Raw genomic sequence first — 17,832 nt, 5'->3', positions numbered from 1 at the left:
TCTTGCTGCCTTTACCTCATTTCTTTCTTCTTTCTTCTTTGTGGAGAGTCTAGAACAGGGTCTAACACAAAATAGCAACTTCACAAACACACGTTAAAGACCTTAACGTATTGCCTGTATGGGAAAAACTAAGTTCCTTTTTCAGGTGCCTATGCACAGAACCACTGCTCCCAGATTTTCTGCAGAAATCCTCCCTCTTTGGTCCTCTTCAGGTTTTTGGCAAGAAAGTTGAGCAGACACTTTGTGAAAGATGTTGCTTGTTTCACGATGAGCCAGCACAGTTGATTTTCATTTGAACTTGGATTTGGGAGTAAGAAAATGTAGGCAATAGCTAACTGTTAAGGGAACCACCCTTTAAGATGGAAAGGCACCAAGTTGGTAAGATTTTAAAGAACCTACCAAAAGCAAGATGCTGTTTTGAGCACTATATCAGTGCCGAAAAAAATAGAACATTAAGAGTTTACAGGGCACATAGCAAGTCCTGGTTCACTGCAGAACTGCTTGAAAAGGTGCTTATTGCAAGCTTGGTACTAGAGACCTTTGAAGGTGAATCCAATCATTGGTGCCCTGCCTGGAACCATGGTGATTTCTTAAGAAGTCTTTCAAAGAGGCATTCAAATGGGGACACTCTGGGGCTTTGCTGGCGGTCCAGTGGTTAAGCCTCCGCGCTTCCACTGCAGGGGCAAGGGTTCGATCCCTGGTTGGGGAAATAGGATCCCTCATGCTGCGTGCATGGTGCAGCCAATAAATACATAAATAAATAAATAAATAAATAAATAAATAAATAAATAAATAAATAAATAAAATGGGGACACTCTGCAACTCCCAACTCTTTGACAGGCACTATCTCTTGCCTAATGGATACAGTGTAAAATCATGCCTCTTGGACAAAAATATTAAAACCAGAAGGAACAATTAATTGGGATTATTTGTTTAGACTGTTTTATATTATGTAATTAATATGCATTTTCATTATTTAAAAATAATCAAATCTTCAATAAGCTAAAGTTCTCCTCTGATCACCTACACCTAATTCTTTTGAGATAGGTTATACTGATACACTGATATTAACATGATACATGTACTTCCAAATCTTTTCCTCCGTATATACATCACTTTTGGAGAATATATTTTGTTATGTGTTATATGTGTGTGTGCATATATATATATATATATATATATATATATATATATGCACACACACATATATATTCTTTTTCAGATTCTTTTCCACTGTAGGTTATTACAAAATATTGAATATAGTTCCCTGTGCTATACAGTACGTCCTTATTGCTTATCTATTTTATATATAGTAGTGTGTATATTTTAATATCAAACTCCTAATTTATCTCTCCTCCTCCCATCCTCTCTGACCATAAGTTTGTTTTCTACGTCTGTGAGTCTATTTTTGTTTTGTACATAAGTTGTTTCATTTTTATTAGATTCCACATATAAGTGATATCACATAATATTTGTCTTTCTCTATCTGACTTACTTCATTTAGTATGATAATCTGAAGGTCCATCCATATTGCTGCAAATGGAATTATTTCCTTTCTTATGGCTGAATAATATTCCATTGTATATATTTACCACATCTTTTTTATCCATTCATCTGTCAATGGACATTTAGGTTGCTTCCATGTCTTGGCTATTGTAAACTGTGCTGCTATGAACATAGGGGTGCATGTATATTTTCAAATTACAGTTTTCTCCTGATATATGCTGAGGAGTGGGATTGCAGGGTCATATGGTAGTTCTATTTTTAGATTTTTAAGGAATCTCCATACTGTTCTCCATAGTGGCTGCACCAATTTACATTCTCACTAACAGTGCAGGAGGGTTCCTATTTTTACATACTTTTTAAGAGCAGTTTTAGGTTCACAAGAAGATTGAGAGGAAGGTACAGAGATTTCCCATGTACTCGCTGCCTCCACACATACATACCTCCCCCATTATCAACATCACTCCCCAGGATGGTGCGTTTCTTTCCAAAGATGAACCTACACTGACACATCGCAATCACCCAACGTCTATAGTTTACCTTAGGGTTCACTCTTGTCGTCATATAGTTGGTCTTATGTGTTTTTAAACAACATATTTCAGCCATCTTTCAAAATGGTGACTTCATTTTTTTTAAACTGCTACAATATATTCAGTAACGCTTGTATCAGAGTTTATTTAATCACGTCACTCTTGAAAATAAATTTTGGTTGTTTTTAAATTGGAGCTTTCACAATCAATGCTGCAGTGAAAATCCTGCAAAGCTGCATGTGTGAGAATGGTTTTAATCTACATGGTTTTTCCAGTAATTAACACTAAAAGCTGGTATCTGTGCCCTGAATATGCAAAATTTTGAAAATCCCTTCTCAGACGACAATTGTTTTGGTTCCTAGATCTAGTCTGATAGATGTTTTTCATCTACCTATCCATCTGTACATTTATCTATCTATCATTCTGTCATTTAACCCTGTCCACTACTTCCTAGTTGTGTAATCTCGGAGACATGTCATGTCTCTCTGTGTCTGTTTCTTCATCTGTGAAGTGGGAATCCTAATACCTGCCTCATAAGGGAAAATTACATGAATTGTGAGGATTAAATTAGTTATTTAATGTGTGTAAAGAATGGAGAACAGCAGTACGTACTCATTCAGGTTTAGGCATTATCATTATTATTTGTCAAATTAAGGTTTGGTTTTTCAGAACTGGCACCTAAAGAGTTCAGATTTTTACATCAGAGAAGACTAGAAATCCTCTTTCTCTAATCAGTACCCATACCCCTGGTCACTTATTGTCAAATTTCTAACTAGAAAGAATTCTAGAGAGATAATTTATCCGGGCATGGTTCATTGTAAAATATTTATGCAGTGTTAAATAAGCACCCACAATGTGACAAGCACAGTATTAACTATATGCTCATGAAAGATGGGTAGCATAAGAATTTTGCTTCTTAAAAAGCGCTCCCACACGGCTGGGCCCGTGAGCCATAGCTGCTGGGTCTGTGTGTCCGATGCCTGTGCTCCGCGGCGGGAGAGGCCACAATAGTGAGAGGCCCGCATACGGCAGAAAAAAAAAAAAAAGCGCTCCCACAGACTATGGGAAAGACATGCCCGCTAGTACTAATTGGGAGATAATTCCACTAGAGTAGGTACAAGGTAGTGTGGGAGAAGTAAGGATAGAGTGTGACTCATATGAGAAAGAATAGACATTTTCCAGAAATGGAGGGGTGGGTGAAGCTATTTCAGACTTATGTGCACAGCTATAGAACCACGTACTAGTGTCCAATTGCCGGGTGTGCAGGTTCTTGTGCGAGAGCAGTGTGATGTCAGATAGAAAGCCATGCAGGGACCAAGTCATAACGTGTAGGTGTGTGATGGTCAGGAACTATGATGCTTCTGTGCAGGCAGTTGGAAAAAAAGGAGTGTCACAATCAGAAACACATTTTAAAAAGTTCAATTTGGCATCAAAATGATGGATGGGATGCCAAGGGGTAAAACTGAATGTGAAAATATGATTAAAAGTCTAGTCCCATACCCCAAACAGTGAAGATTATAGATTGGAGAGGGAGGAAGTAGAAACCAAAATATGTGGAATGGAGCCGGCAGCACTCCAGAAATGGGAGTGTCAAGAGTAAGTGAGAGGTGTAGGAAAAAGACGCAGCTATGAGCCCCAATGGTTAGATCAAGCACAGGACTTGATGCTGCCATGGAAACCAGGGTAAGAGGAAACGTCAAGGATGGAGCCCCCAGTGGGAACATCAGCACTTTAGTATAGACAAAGGAGAAAAAAGAATTCCATAAACTAGGCAAAAGACTTAAGGTCAGAGAGGAAGGAGGAGACAGGGGTGAAGAGTTATCCTAGGACCAAATTCCCAAAGAGGATGTCCGGGTAGTGTGAGGTGACCAAGAGTGCAAAGGGCTTCTGCTAGGTTAACTAGGCTAGAGGTGTGTTGGTTAAAGGGGGTTGGGGATGGATTTAATGCAGGGTAGGAGGGTAAAAGAAAGAAAATCGAGAAACATACTCAATTTTCTGTCTTGGGCCACTAGGTGACTGGTGATCCTATTAACCAAGTAGAAGGAATGTAAGGAGTATGAGGTCAGAAACAAAAATAGTGAGTCGGCGGCCTCTGGGAAACTTTCACACATAGATTTCTGGTAGGCATTTGGAGACTCACGTTTGTGGATGAGTTTTTATGTCAATGAGCTCTAAGGTGAGAATGTTTGTTGCATCGTCCACAGAGGCTTTGCTAAGCAGAGTTAAGCAAACACACCAGACAGTTATTATGTTGCGGTGTCTCTTCTGTGTCACACATTCATACATAGACAAACACAATTATCCCTACATAAATAAATAACAGTAATTCCTACTGGGTCATACGTAAATTTGGGCAAGTCATTCACTGGATGTAGGAGATGGAGATTAAGCGAGGGTAGCAGTGGCATTTGAAATCCCTCATCTTTGGGGGAGATTGCTATCTGTTTGGGGTTTATCCACCCCCAAGGCCATATCAAAATTTATATTATTGAACAGTCTACGGTAGCACCATTCCTGCTATTTTACCTCTGATACCTTCGTTCATTTGTCATTTTCATTTTCTATGAATTAATGAACATCCTGAAGCTGTGGGTGCTGACGTCCGTCCGTTATCTCCCTCTAGGAATTAAGTAAGAGAATGTTGACATCTCCTCCTTTGCTTTGAAACACAGTATCTCATCATATTTGGCTTAAGCTGTTGATGTATTTAAATGTTAAATTCTATTTTGGATTTTTTTCTTCTCTTTTACAGATTCACCTACATTTTATTCCTTAAAGACACTAATGCTAGATTTTAAAGAAAAAAGAAACCCATACTGGCATATGGAGTTTTTTGGACTTATTTCTTTTGTGCCCTTCATAGCTAGGTTAGCATGTGTTTCTTTATTAGGTTGTTTCTTCAGGGACTACTGGACAGACCATTTAAGCCCTAACCCTATGTAGATCACAGGATATTTTTTGGGTTTTTTGGGGGTTTTTTTGTTGTTGTTGTTTTGTTTTTTGCAGTACGCAGGCCTCTCACTGTTGTGGCCTCTCCCGTTGCGGAGCACAGGCTCCGGATGCACAGGCTCAGCGGTCATGGCTCATGGGCCCAGCCACTCCGCAGCATGTGGGATCTTCCTGGACCGGGGCACAAACCCATGTCCCCTGCATTGGCAGGCAGATTCTCAACCACTGGGCCACGAGGGAAGCCCTCAAGATTTTTTAAAATCATGTATTTAATTTCTTTTCTATGAAAATAATCAAAATTTAAGAAAAATTAAATTACAAAATAATCAAAAATTAAGAAAAATCAAACTAAGACAAAGATTAAATTTGCATTATTGGGGGACAAGGGGGAACTGGATGAAGGCAATCGAAAAGTACAAGCTCCCATTTATAAGATAAATAAGTCCTAGGGATGTAATGTACAGCATGATGAATATGATTAACACTGCTGTACGTTATATACGAAAGTGTTAGGCGAGTAAATCCTAAGCGTTCTCATCACAAGGAAAACAATTTTCTATTTCTTTGATTTTGTATCTGTGTGAGATGATGACTGCTCCCTAAACTTACTGTGATCATCACTTCATGACGTATGTGAGTCAAACCATTATGCGGTACACCTTAAAGTTGTACGGTGCTGTATGTCAATTACATCTCAATAAAACTGGAAGAGAAAAATATAACTTGTAAAGATATAAATAAATTTGCATTGTTTCCAGAAATTGATCATAAACAAATTGGCATAAAGTATTTAACAATATTTTCAATATTTTGGAACTGGTTTCCCAATATTATTACCATTAAGAGGGAAATACGTATCTGCGATACCTGCCTTGTGGTTGAGGAATGCTAGCATGCTTTTCTAGTGTTGGCTGTGGCTCCAGAACGTTTAGTAGTTTCTGGTGTGACTCTTCATTTCTACTCAGGTTTGTCAACAGCAGCATCATGTCCATCTCATTTTCATATTTGAAGGGCTGCCAATCACTATTTTCTAAAGATATAAATTTAATTTCTTTGTCTTTCCTCCCACAGTTTATTCTGCCAACCATTTAGTAAACCTAACTGCAGACTTTGCTGGTTTGGGTACAACATTTACTCAGTATCCATTCATTTTTATTTCTGACAGACTAAGCATATGGTCCTAATGCTCTATGAAATCAGACTCTTGGAACGAGATTCTGTTATAAATTTATTGCTCGTTACCTTTATGTGATGTTACATTATATACATCACTGAGCCTGCATGAAAAGCTGCGTAGATGAAACAGATCTATTTTGACTTTTGAGTTTGACTTTCTTTCTTTTTTTATAAACATGGAATTCAAATAACCTTAGACATAGTTTATGGCTTTTCAGATATACTTGAACGTGTTATTGGCTATAAGGTCTTTATTCACATTCCATGCCTTTCATTAAGACAAGGATAAATGAATAAATATTCCCGTGACTGTCTGATGCAGGGTTCGGCAAAGTAAGGCCTAAGAGTCAAATCCAGCCATCGCCTGTTTTTGTACCGCCCAATTGCTAACAATGGTTTTTACATTTTTAGATGTGTGAAAAATACTCGAAATAGAATAATACTTTGTTTCACTCAGAAATTATGTGAAATTGAAATTTTAGGATCCATAAGCAAAATTTTATTGCAATATAGCCATATCCATCCATTCACATACTATCTACGGCTGCTTTCATGCTACTGGGGCAGAGTTGAGTCACTGAGAGGGGGGAACTTGTAGCCTGAAATATATACTATCTGTCCTTTTTGAGTAAACGTTTGCTGGTCCCTGGTCTAATGCATAGCTGACTTTATTTTTTAAAAATTCTAAATATCAAGAAGTATATGCATGGCTTCCCTGGTGGCGCAGTGGTTGAGAATCTGCCTGCTAATGCAGGGGACACGTGTTCGAGCCCTGGTCTGGGAAGATCCCACATGCCACGGAGCAACTAGGCCTGTGAGCCACAACTACTGAGCCTGCGCATCTGGAGCCTGTGCTCCGCAACAAGAGAGGCCACGACAGTGAGAGGCCCGCGCACCGCAATGAAGAGTGGCCCCCCACTTGCCACAACTAGAGAAAGCCCTTGCACAGAAATGAAGACCCAACACAGCCAAAAGTAAATTAAAAGAAAAAAAAGAAGTTTATGCAGTCAAACTAATACCAGAATTAGTTATTCCTTTTCCCTAAAAATGATGCAGGGTTCAAACATGTCCATTTCATGGTATTATACTTATTATTACAGTACCCTTGTTTATTGCCTGGACAAACTTAACTCCATTTGCTATTTCAATTAAGAGAAAAGTTTACCCAAAGAAGAAGAATGCTAAGTTTCAAATAAATTCCCTTTTCTCCATTTTCTGTCATTATCTATATATTTAATTTGTTTTAATGAAGGTAATTGCACACAGGAATAACTCTGATCTAGAAGTAAAAGAGTCTCTGTGTTCAAATTTAATCATCATCTTGTTTTCTGGACTCACATTAAATAAATAATCAGTTGAAGTCACTGTGAAAGGCAGACGACAGGGCCCGTTAAGACAGGCCCCTTGGATCTTTGATGTGCCTACATTTTCTTAGAGGTTGAGGATAATTAAACTGGAAGGTGACACCTTAAGACAGGCTGCTCTTCACAGTGAACTGCTACATTGATTTACCAGAGACAGCTGTCAGAGTGAAAGTAGCATTTATTCCTAGATGAAAACATTAGCTGTCTTCTTTGAAAATAAATTACTTTGCAGCTCCCATCACCCTAAATTTTTTCCTCTTTCATTTATTTGTGTTAGAAATAATTAAAATGGGTTAGCTTTTTGAATATTATTTATATAAATTATGAATAAACCCCAGAGACAATAATATAGAGAGATTTTTTGTGTTTCTGCAGTGTTTTACTTTATTCCAGACGTGATTGGGGATTCTCTATTCTTAATTCCTTTAATCAGTTATCAAAGGTTATGGGTTTTTCAGATTATATTCCAAAATAAATCCTGGAAATCATGTATTTTCTTTGCTACAAGTCATTTCTGGAATATTCTGAGGAATTCATTCTTCGATTCCTCAAATATTTATTGAGTACTTACTGTGTGCCAAGCACTGTTCCTGAGATTTGGGGTATATCAGAGCACCAAATGGGACCAAACAAGATTTTTACCCTTGGGGAGCTGACATTCTAGAGGGAAGAAACAGGCAAGAACGAAAGTACATGATAAATAAGTAAATGGCATAGCATATTAAGAGACGATCAACAAAATGGATAAAAATAAATCAGAGCAAGGCGGGAGAGAAATATCGGAGTGGGAGTTGGGATCTGAAATAGGGTAGTCAGTGAAGGCCTTGTTGACAAGATGATGCTTAAGCAAAGAACTGAAGAAGCTTTGAGACTTAGATGAGTAGATATCCAGGGGAAGAGCATTGCAGGGAAGGGGGGTGGGGTGAGAGTGAAGACCCTAAGGTGGGAGAAAGCTGACCTGTGCACAAAACAACAAGGAGACGTCATGGCCTGATATGGGAACCGTGGTGGGACATTTTGCTGGAGCATTGCATAATTGAGCTGACTCTTGGCTGCTTTGATATGGGGGTGGGTTGGGGCAGGGCAGAGCAGGAGGAATAGCAGTGAGGATGTGGCAGTAATTCAGGAGAGAGATGGTGCTGGTTTGGACCAGAACCCATCATGGAGGTGGTGAGGGTGGGTGAATTTTGGATGTATTTGGAGGTGAAATGTGTAAGGATTTCCTGACAGATTGGATGTGGAGGTGAGAAATAAAACGAGTACGTTTTGACTCCAGTTTTTGTGTTTGTTTCTTTTGCCTAGGAGGTTGCTATCTGTCCTCTATAGGTGGAACTAGTTTGGGGGTGAGGGGGGAGGCAATCAGAAGCTCCACTTTGGGTATCCTGAGTTTGAGATATTTATTAAGATAAAATCAACTCTGTAGCATCCCAGTTGGTCCTCTCCCAGTGTCTGTCTCATGGAAGAATAAAAGAAGTGTTGTTTGAATATTTAATATACATGAATATAGTAAGCACCACTGTAGTTTGAGTGAATTAATGAAAGCATTAATTGAGTGCCAGGTGTCAGGCTGTTCACCATCACAACACAAAGGATACAACCTGATCCTTGTTAGAACTTCTCAAGGTACATGGTGTTGTCTGCATTTTACAGAAGAAAACATTCAAGACTAGTGACTTTCTTGAAGTTCACGTGGCTAGTAAGTGGCTTTCACTTTGAGATTCAAACTCATGTTTCACGACTTCAAATACAGCCTCCTTTTGATTTTATCAGTGAACTCACAAAAGAAATATTAGTATACCTGATAGACTGCCGTTTGTTGAAAATCTGATTCTTATCTTCAGACTATAACACAAGTGAACAAAAACAAGCCTGTAAGAAGCATGAACTCTACGTGAGTTTCCGGGATCTGGGATGGCAGGTAAGAATGGTCAACCAACTTGGTTGCTTCTTTTTTGCTTTATTATCAATCCTGAATTACTCAGAATCTTTGTCAGTAATTTTTCCTATACAGTAACCAATTATTTTCGACGTGACTATTCAGTATATAGATTATCCACATCATTTTTATTTCTCCATTATCCTTTCACCATTGAAACATAACAGAGTTTATGGTTTAAAAAAAAAACAATTATGCTGAAGAAGAAATGCACACTTAGAGAGTGAAAAAAAAATCCTGTTGTTTAAATATCCCCAAATTTTCATTTTAATACCTATTTTTCAGATTAACTCAAGCAATTTCCATTTGCCTCCTATGGTCCCAAACTATTGGTATAAGAAATAGAATCCTTGACTATGTCTCTGTCATAAGGTAGATCTACAGAAAAAATTTTTTTTCTTGTACTTAAACATCTTATTGCTTTCTTTTACATCTGCTTCACAAACAGGGTGGGAAGGAGGATTTAACCAAAATAATTTTTAATGGCTCTGTGTTGAAATAGTTTAAATTGGATTGCTTAGATTACATTATTCCATTACATTGGATCCTCAGAATATGAGCTATTATACTGAGAAATAATATTAACAAGTAAGCATTTTTAAATTTACATGAATTGTTCAATAATTTTACATCGGTGACAAGTTTTACATCTCTGGAAAAAAAATCAGGGCCACCATTATAAGTGCCAGCTTTTTAGCTTCCTAAAATTTTTCACGTACAGTGCTCAGGAATTTTCTCCAATTCATTTCTTTTAAAGAGACTATAAAGTTAACACATGAATGGAAAGAAAAATAGGACAAGGCACAAATCTTACAGCTTTAGGAGCTTGTCAAGCTTCTAAAGCAGGAATGAGTTAGTAAGAAGTAATGAGAATGATCTCAATTAAGTTTATTCTTCTTTTCCTTTCTGGTTCACTTGAACTTTCCAGAGTTCATCATTTCCTGTTTAAACAATATTTAGAATGCTATTTCATGATTAAGACTTTATTCATGAATACATGGGCTAATACAGCCTATGAATATCTTACATAGTGACCTCTTGGGAGAAATTACAGAGGATAATTTCTTGTGAAAATATTTATACTTTTGTTGTAAACTTTAACTTAACCATAGATTAAGGGCTTGGGGGAGGCTGTCCTATTACAGTAATTGTTGGACCAAGAAGAGAAACCAATCCAGATTATATTATATTATATTAATTATATTTGAGTATTCTTTAAGAATTGATTTTCTGTATTTTTATTTTGGTGATATTATTTCTTCTTCTCTTCTTGTGCGTTTTAGGACTGGATTATAGCACCAGAAGGATATGCTGCCTTTTATTGTGATGGAGAATGTTCTTTTCCACTCAATGCCCATATGAATGCCACCAACCATGCCATAGTTCAGACTCTGGTATGCTTTCTTTTTGCAGGATGGAAAGTGGTTTATGATGCAAACTTCCTATAAAGTTAATTCAAAGGAAAGCATCCATTTATAGTTAGAACTGCATTTTCTTTTCTCAAACACCTAAAGTAACAATTGTGCCAAAGTAACAATGGTCGATATAGTCAGGAAATTTAGGCTGGCCTAAAGAATAATTCTGATTCCAGATGGGGAAGGATTCAGCGAGGAAAATTGGAGTAATCACATAAAGTGGTCATTGTGTACTGATTTCTTCATTAGACAATATGACTAACCACACAGGCGCTGTTTCTAACCTGACAATTCATTAGCAGTCATTGCAAAAGCATTGAATGACAGTTGTACTGAATTTCAACTGAGGGTTTTTTCTCTCATCATTTAAGAATGTTCTATAATGTACTTTGATATTATGGAAGCTCTTCAATGTATTATAGAGTATAAGTAGAAGATTGGTTTCTATTTTTTGATACTTTTTTTCTTTATAATCTTTAAGGTGGAAATTAGCTTTCCTTTTGTCCCTTCCACACTTAAGAATATAACAGTGACTTAATCTCAAATAATCTAGGCTTATTTTTGTGAAAAAGATAATGAAATGTTTATTTCATCATCTCTAAATGGTCATACTGTAACTAATGAGCTCATGAAAACCCTTGAGAGTCTGATGTGCCTGCCTTACGGTGTGTGACTTGATATGTGGGGTGAGGGGAGGTCAGCCTCTGGAAGACTAGGGAGAGGCTTCTAGAAGATGCATAGCCTACATGATGTGATCCCACATTAAAGTTTGGGTTCATAGGAACATTTCAACTAAAAGTTATTAGGACAGAAGGAAGGGAACACATTATTTTAGAATCAAGACAATGATGGGATGGGAGTAGAGTTACTTGGTGGATGGTAGTAGGAGAGCAGGAGCTATTAGAAGAACATCTGTCTTTGTGGGTGAGGCTTGTTTATGACCAACAGAAATAGTAACTATTAGAATTTGTGAGGATTAACTCTTCAGAAGATTACCTTTTTTCACAATTAATTTACAATTTAAAGCTGATGGAAATAACATCCCAGTTTCCTTATGAATAAAGAACTGTATATATACGTTGACAGATTAAATCATTTGACTTGATGCTTTGCTGGCATCTTTCTGACCTCAGAGGTACTACAAGATAGCTAGACACCAAAGATACATATCTATGGCAAGTAAAGCATAGATATTGTCAAAAACTTGGATTAGAGAGGAAACAGAGAGATAAAACAAATATATATTTTTAAAGGTAGTCATTTATAAATATTCTTTTTTCACCCAAGTTTGAAGATATGCATTTATTTCAGAATACAATCACATAAAATTATCAGGTTGCTTTTTAATAATGAATGGAAAACATTTGCTCATGTTTATCCTTCCCCAACACCGATTTTTCCACCCTAGATTTCTTTGATATATCATACCCAGAAAACCCATATGTCTAGGGAGAAACTCTTACTTCCTCCTTGATAACAAAATTTATATTGATTTAAAGAAAACCTTAGTTTGCTACGGCTCTTATTTCACTGTCTAAAGTGAAGAACCAGAGTCTAAATTCCAACCAACAGGCTCATTCATGCTTGCTTTGATGTTGTCAGTGCCATAGAAATATTCTTCTTTTTATTGATTCTTGACCAATAAGGTTGCCATATGCAAAATATAGAGTAAATTCCTGGGGCTATTTTAAATTCTCATATTCCTTCATCTTTGCTATCTATAAATATAAGCACTTCTTGATATAGGATATCATTACTGGAGCAGGTATGTGGTACAAGGAAGGGTATATTGTATTCAAACTTCCTCCAGGAAAAGAATGTCTGTGGAGTCCAGCCTTCTATTCTTCTGTATGAGAATTCACATTCTGAAACGTGAGTCATCTGAAAACAATCGCAGAGAGAGGAACGCTGCTGTCTCACACCTGAAAGGAAGAGGCCTGGTCACTGTCTTTCTGTCCAGTCACGACAGAACAGCCACTATTAGCCTATAGAGAAATGCCACTTAATTTCCCAGCAGTTAAGCTCTTTGTACTGTCAATGACTTAGAGAGCTTTCTGTGTTTCCTTAGATATGCATCCAAGTTCTCTCAGGCTATACAATGCTTAAGTATGGGAAAAACTCTTTGTCAAATACCCCCCATCTCTCTCTTTTTTTCTTTTTAAAAAAATATATAATTATATACTCTCAGCTCTTAGGACTGTAGTCTAGAAGGCAGCGTCTAAAAACAAACATTTTTTAAAACACTGACACACACTTGGAACAGGACCCTGGTCTGGATCACTGTCCTGGGATGTGGAGCATAAAGTCATCCCAGAACTTTAAGGGATGTGGGAAGTTTGGTGGGTTCCCCCCCACCCCCCCGGCATTGTACACTCTCTATGTTTGTCCTATGAAGGACATGAAACAAGAAGACAGACGTGTTTGTTGTTAAAGGAGAGCAGGTTTGTGACAACTATGTTTGAGAAATGATTGAAGAACAATCCCATTTTTTCCGAGTGATGGCTTGGTGAGGCGGTCCTTGAAGCAGGGGGTTATCCATCACTGGTGTGAGAGTTGAGGACGTTAAAGCCGAGGAGGGCTGCAGGCTGCATCTGAAATTGGGAGAAAGCATCCAGCTTGCAGTTTTGTGAGGTCTTAGGAAATTTCACATCCGTGTCCGATCACCTCATTTTTCCTGCTGTGTCTGTCCATAGGCAGGGCTCCTATATCATTTCAGCCAGGAGGTTATGCAGCCAAGATTCTAAGAGCTGTATTTTCTCTTTGTAGATCCCTAAGGACTCTGCAGTGGGACTTCCCATAAACTCCTCTGGAGGAAGGGTCGGGGGCAGCAGGGGTGGGTGGGAAATGGGGTACAGTGTTCTGGCTCCTTCCTTGATTATTGAACATCAGAGGCAAACCTGCCAGTCTGGTCAAAGTGAGAACAAACCCTTTACTTAAGCATTTCATTGTCCATGTACAGCTGCCTTTTCAGGCTTTGGTGGGGAAGATGGATATTTAATTTTTAAAATATCTAGGCTCCTTGCCTCTGCTTTAGCTTAGCCTGCTTTTTGGCACTTGTCTAGGGGAGAAAGCAAGTCAAAGGATGTTAAACTCTGGCCAATCTGATAAAAACTTATGGGGAGAATAGTTGAAATCATTGCTTTAAAGCAAGTATTGGATTTTACCTGGAGTTTATTTTGCTGTGATTTGTATGCTTCCTTTATCATGGAAAATGAAGTGTTGGCACAGCTTTTAATTTTATTGTCAAACAAAGTTATTGATTTATTGTTTAGTTATCCTTTCAAAAATAATTCTTATATCCACATCTTTCTACAGTGCAGTGGTATGGCTTCACTGATTTTGCATTTAGAACTTCTGTATTTCTCATGAAGTAAATAGAAGTGGTCATTTTAACCAAAAGCGACCCAGTGCTAGTTGCCATGTTCTTTCCTCCAGGAAAATTTCCACTGAATATTCCATAGAGAGAGTTTTCCTTCCTTGGTAGAATATTTTTTAAAGCGCCAACATGTAATTAGAACTGGTGGGTCGAGTCTAGGTGTTAATACTTAAGAATACACCCTTCACTACCAGCCTTACCCCACCCTGCCATGGAACATAAACGGAAGAAAGGGAGGTAGCTTAAGGGGTTGCTGATAGTCAGTGACAAAACAAGAATATTACTTTCAAGCTGCAGACAAAATGTCTATCTTAATTCTTAAAGAACAAAATGTTTTTCCCCCCCAGGTTCATCTGATGTTTCCTGACCACGTACCAAAGCCTTGCTGCGCGCCAACCAAATTAAACGCCATCTCTGTGTTGTACTTTGATGACAGCTCCAATGTCATTTTGAAAAAATACAGGAATATGGTAGTGCGTTCGTGTGGCTGCCACTAATATTAGATAATAATGGTAATAAGAAAAAGATCTGTATTAAGGTTTATGACTACAATAAAAAGTATCCTTTCAGATAAAAGGGGAATTTCATAAAATTAGTCTGGCTCATTTCATCTCTCTAACCTATGTACAATATCATGTATATAGTCACTTTTATTTATTTAAAGGTATATATTCTCCTTTGTGGATGCCTTTTCAATAAAATGTATTTTATAGGTCACTGCAGTATGCAATAGATCACCCAGTCTAACTTTCAATAGGATATGCTGAGTCCAATTCCATTTCAACATTTTTTAATGTATTACACTTTTTACATAATTTTCTGAAATTAGGCAGAATTCCTTTGACTGTTAAGTATTGTTGAAGGAAACTGAATGCATTTGGTTAGGCTGTGCCAATGAAAACTCTGATAGGATATTTATTTAGAAATAAAACTTAACAAAATAACCACCCCAAACAAAAATTCCTGGAGGAACACAATTTTTCTTTGAGAGTTTCTGCTTTGTTAGATAAAGTGAAATGTTGAACTGGATTTGAATAAATAAATGGGAGGCAGAACACAGAAGCTGAAAGGTTGCACATAATTGTCATAACTATTTGTTTGAACAGAATTGGTGTAACTGTAGGAAAGCGTTCCTTCTTGGCGCATGGGTTGTAAATTTTTCAAAGAGCTCAAAGCTTCAGGAATTCTGTGGAGACAGACTTGAGCCTGTGTCCATAACTTTCCAAGTTAACACTAAAAAAGCATAGTACAACCTTCTTACCTCAAATAAATCATGTCTGCCTATTATCTAGAACACTACTGCTGCAGACATTTTTTTCAGATTTAAAAACAGTCCAAAATAAAGAAACATTTACATGTGCTCCCCTACCCTCCCCACAGACAAGAGTCACTGCATGCATAAAATATACCCGAGCAAAGAGGCCTACAGAGCCATTTTCTGTAGCTCTATTTTATAACTGAGTGTGCTGATTGATGGGATGCAAGGGATTTTATTTAGGGTAAAAGCACTGAAACTCAACTGGAGGAAATTACCCCAAATCCCAGAATGGCTTTGACAGAATTGCCATTTTGAAAGAACAGCTGAAATCCATTTTGCATATCTTGGAGAATGAGCTCATTGAAAACCTTATTTTCGAGGGGGATTTTGTAAACCTTCCTCCAAGCACAAATAATTCCAAATGGGAAGGTTCTGTTGTGTGTATGTGCATGGGTGTTCTTCCCTTGGAAATTAATTTATTTTCTCTCCCTGTTTCTCTCTCTGCCTTTTAAGGCTTGTCTTTAACCCACTGACTTTTGGAAGAATGACATTTAGTGGAAAACTTGCTATTTATGTGGGCTCCACGGCTAGGATTATTTACAGTCCATCTAAAATATTCATAAAGCACCATTTATTAATCACCCTTTTGGACTTTTTAAGTAAAATTTGTATCAGAAATAGCTTTAAAATGTTATGGGTTTGTTCGTGATTCAGGAATATTGCAATGTAGTTTTAAAATACAGTTTATCTTAAAGTAAGTTTGATAATAACTCTATTTGGGGTACATTAAGTAATATATTTTTGAATTAATGGTATACCATTATAAGAATAAGAAACGAAAGTCTATTATATTATTCTTTAAATATGTTGTTTAAATATATTTCTATGTTTTAAAATACATTAAACTTGTGATGCTAGTTTTTACTGTGCTTCTTGATTTGGCTTTTTTATTAAGAGGGATATGAAATGTCATAAATTGAGACTATAAGCATATCAGATGTAAAATGTTTGTGGATTACATGTTTTTAATTGCCAAAACTAGTTTTTGTGCTGTTGATAAATAACTCACTATTAAATGAGCAAAGCAACCATCCATGAATTAAATATTTTCTTGATCTGTTCAAACAACAAAGAAATTTTTAATTTTTCTTTTTTTGTTTTTGTTTTCTTTACCTTTTTCTTTCTTTTTTTTTTTCCTTTTTGGCCATGATATGTGGCTTGCAGGATCTTATTTCCTCAACCAGGGATCAAACCTGTGCCCCCTGCAGTGGAAGCGTGGAGTCCCAACCACTGGACCATTAGAGAATTCCCCAAAGAAAATTTTAAAATAGCAAAAATATGATTAGGTTGGGAAATTACCTTACTTATTCTCTTTCATTTAAAAAGGGAGATATTTGGCATTGGTATTTTCACATTTATATATATATAGTGTGTGTATGTATATATATATACATATATGTGCACATATGGCCTGTTACATTATTCTCAAATAACTATTATAGTAAATTCTTAGTATTACTTTGAATACTCAAGCTATTAGCAGAAATCAGAATAATTTGACCTATTTTAACAGGATCCAAACTCTTCAGTTCTTTTTAGCTAGTTATGTATTGGCTTCTTTGTCTGTATGTTTTTAATTTTTCTCCTTTATAGGTATTTTGTTTTGTAAAGTGGTCCTAATCCTTTTTGAAGTTAGAAGGGCATCAATTACAAATACTCATGTTCTTTAAAACTGAGACAAATATAAATTGTCTGCATTGAAGTAAAGAAAGAATACACAAAAAAGAAAATGCAAAATTATTTTTTTCTCAAGTAAAGAATTGTCATTTTATAATCCCTGTATCACCGTCATTAAATCTGAGCCAGTGCCTACTGGCTACTATACAGTCTGGCAAACTTCATTTCTCAAGACATTTACAGTGAATGATTAGGTTCCTCTGTAGCTCCATTTAAGGCAGAAGAAATCCTCATTCCCAAACACAGGTCACTGTCTCATAACCATTCAATCAACTGCTCAATGGATCATACAGTCCTGCTCTCAGATTATCTGCTTTTCTATGTTTTTCCTTTTGCAGTTTTTTTTTTTGTGTGTGTGTGTCGGGGGGCGGTGGCTGGAACTTTTTGAACTTACAAGTGAAGATGCCTTTGATGATAAAGTAGATACATCGCTAAGTATACATCTGAAATTTATCAAGTTTGGTTAAGATCATAACTGGAGAAAAAGTAGGAAAGTAACAATCAATGCTAGTATTTATTCTTATGTACGCAGAAAAGTAACACTCTATCCAAGTTAGCAATTTTTAAAAAGCCAAGGTTCTGCAAAAA

At 36.9% G+C, this 17,832-nt stretch overlaps 1 protein-coding gene across 3 annotated transcripts in view; it reads left to right on the top strand.

Annotated features, from left to right (window-relative positions):
- The window catches only part of BMP5 (bone morphogenetic protein 5), a 119,363-nt gene extending 102,939 nt beyond the window's left edge, over positions 1 to 16,424 (top strand). The window contains exons 5-7 of one of the 3 annotated variants that reach the window (XM_024754689.1): positions 9,364 to 9,440; positions 10,742 to 10,852; positions 14,597 to 16,424. In XM_024754689.1, the coding sequence (XP_024610457.1) occupies positions 9,364 to 9,440; positions 10,742 to 10,852; positions 14,597 to 14,746 (338 nt within the window). In that variant the 3' untranslated portion in view covers positions 14,747 to 16,424. The remainder of the gene's footprint in view (positions 1 to 9,363; positions 9,441 to 10,741; positions 10,853 to 14,596) is intronic. The other 2 variants (XM_024754690.1, XM_024754691.1) reach the window with 2 other exon arrangements.
- Positions 16,425 to 17,832: the final 1,408 nt, after the last annotated feature.

Source organism: Neophocaena asiaeorientalis, unplaced genomic scaffold (genome assembly GCF_003031525.2).
Source record: "Neophocaena asiaeorientalis asiaeorientalis breed wild unplaced genomic scaffold, Neophocaena_asiaeorientalis_V1.1 scaffold319, whole genome shotgun sequence".
In the NCBI taxonomy this organism is placed as follows: domain Eukaryota; kingdom Metazoa; phylum Chordata; class Mammalia; order Artiodactyla; family Phocoenidae; genus Neophocaena; species Neophocaena asiaeorientalis.
This window is presented reverse-complemented; position numbering and strand designations above follow the sequence as displayed.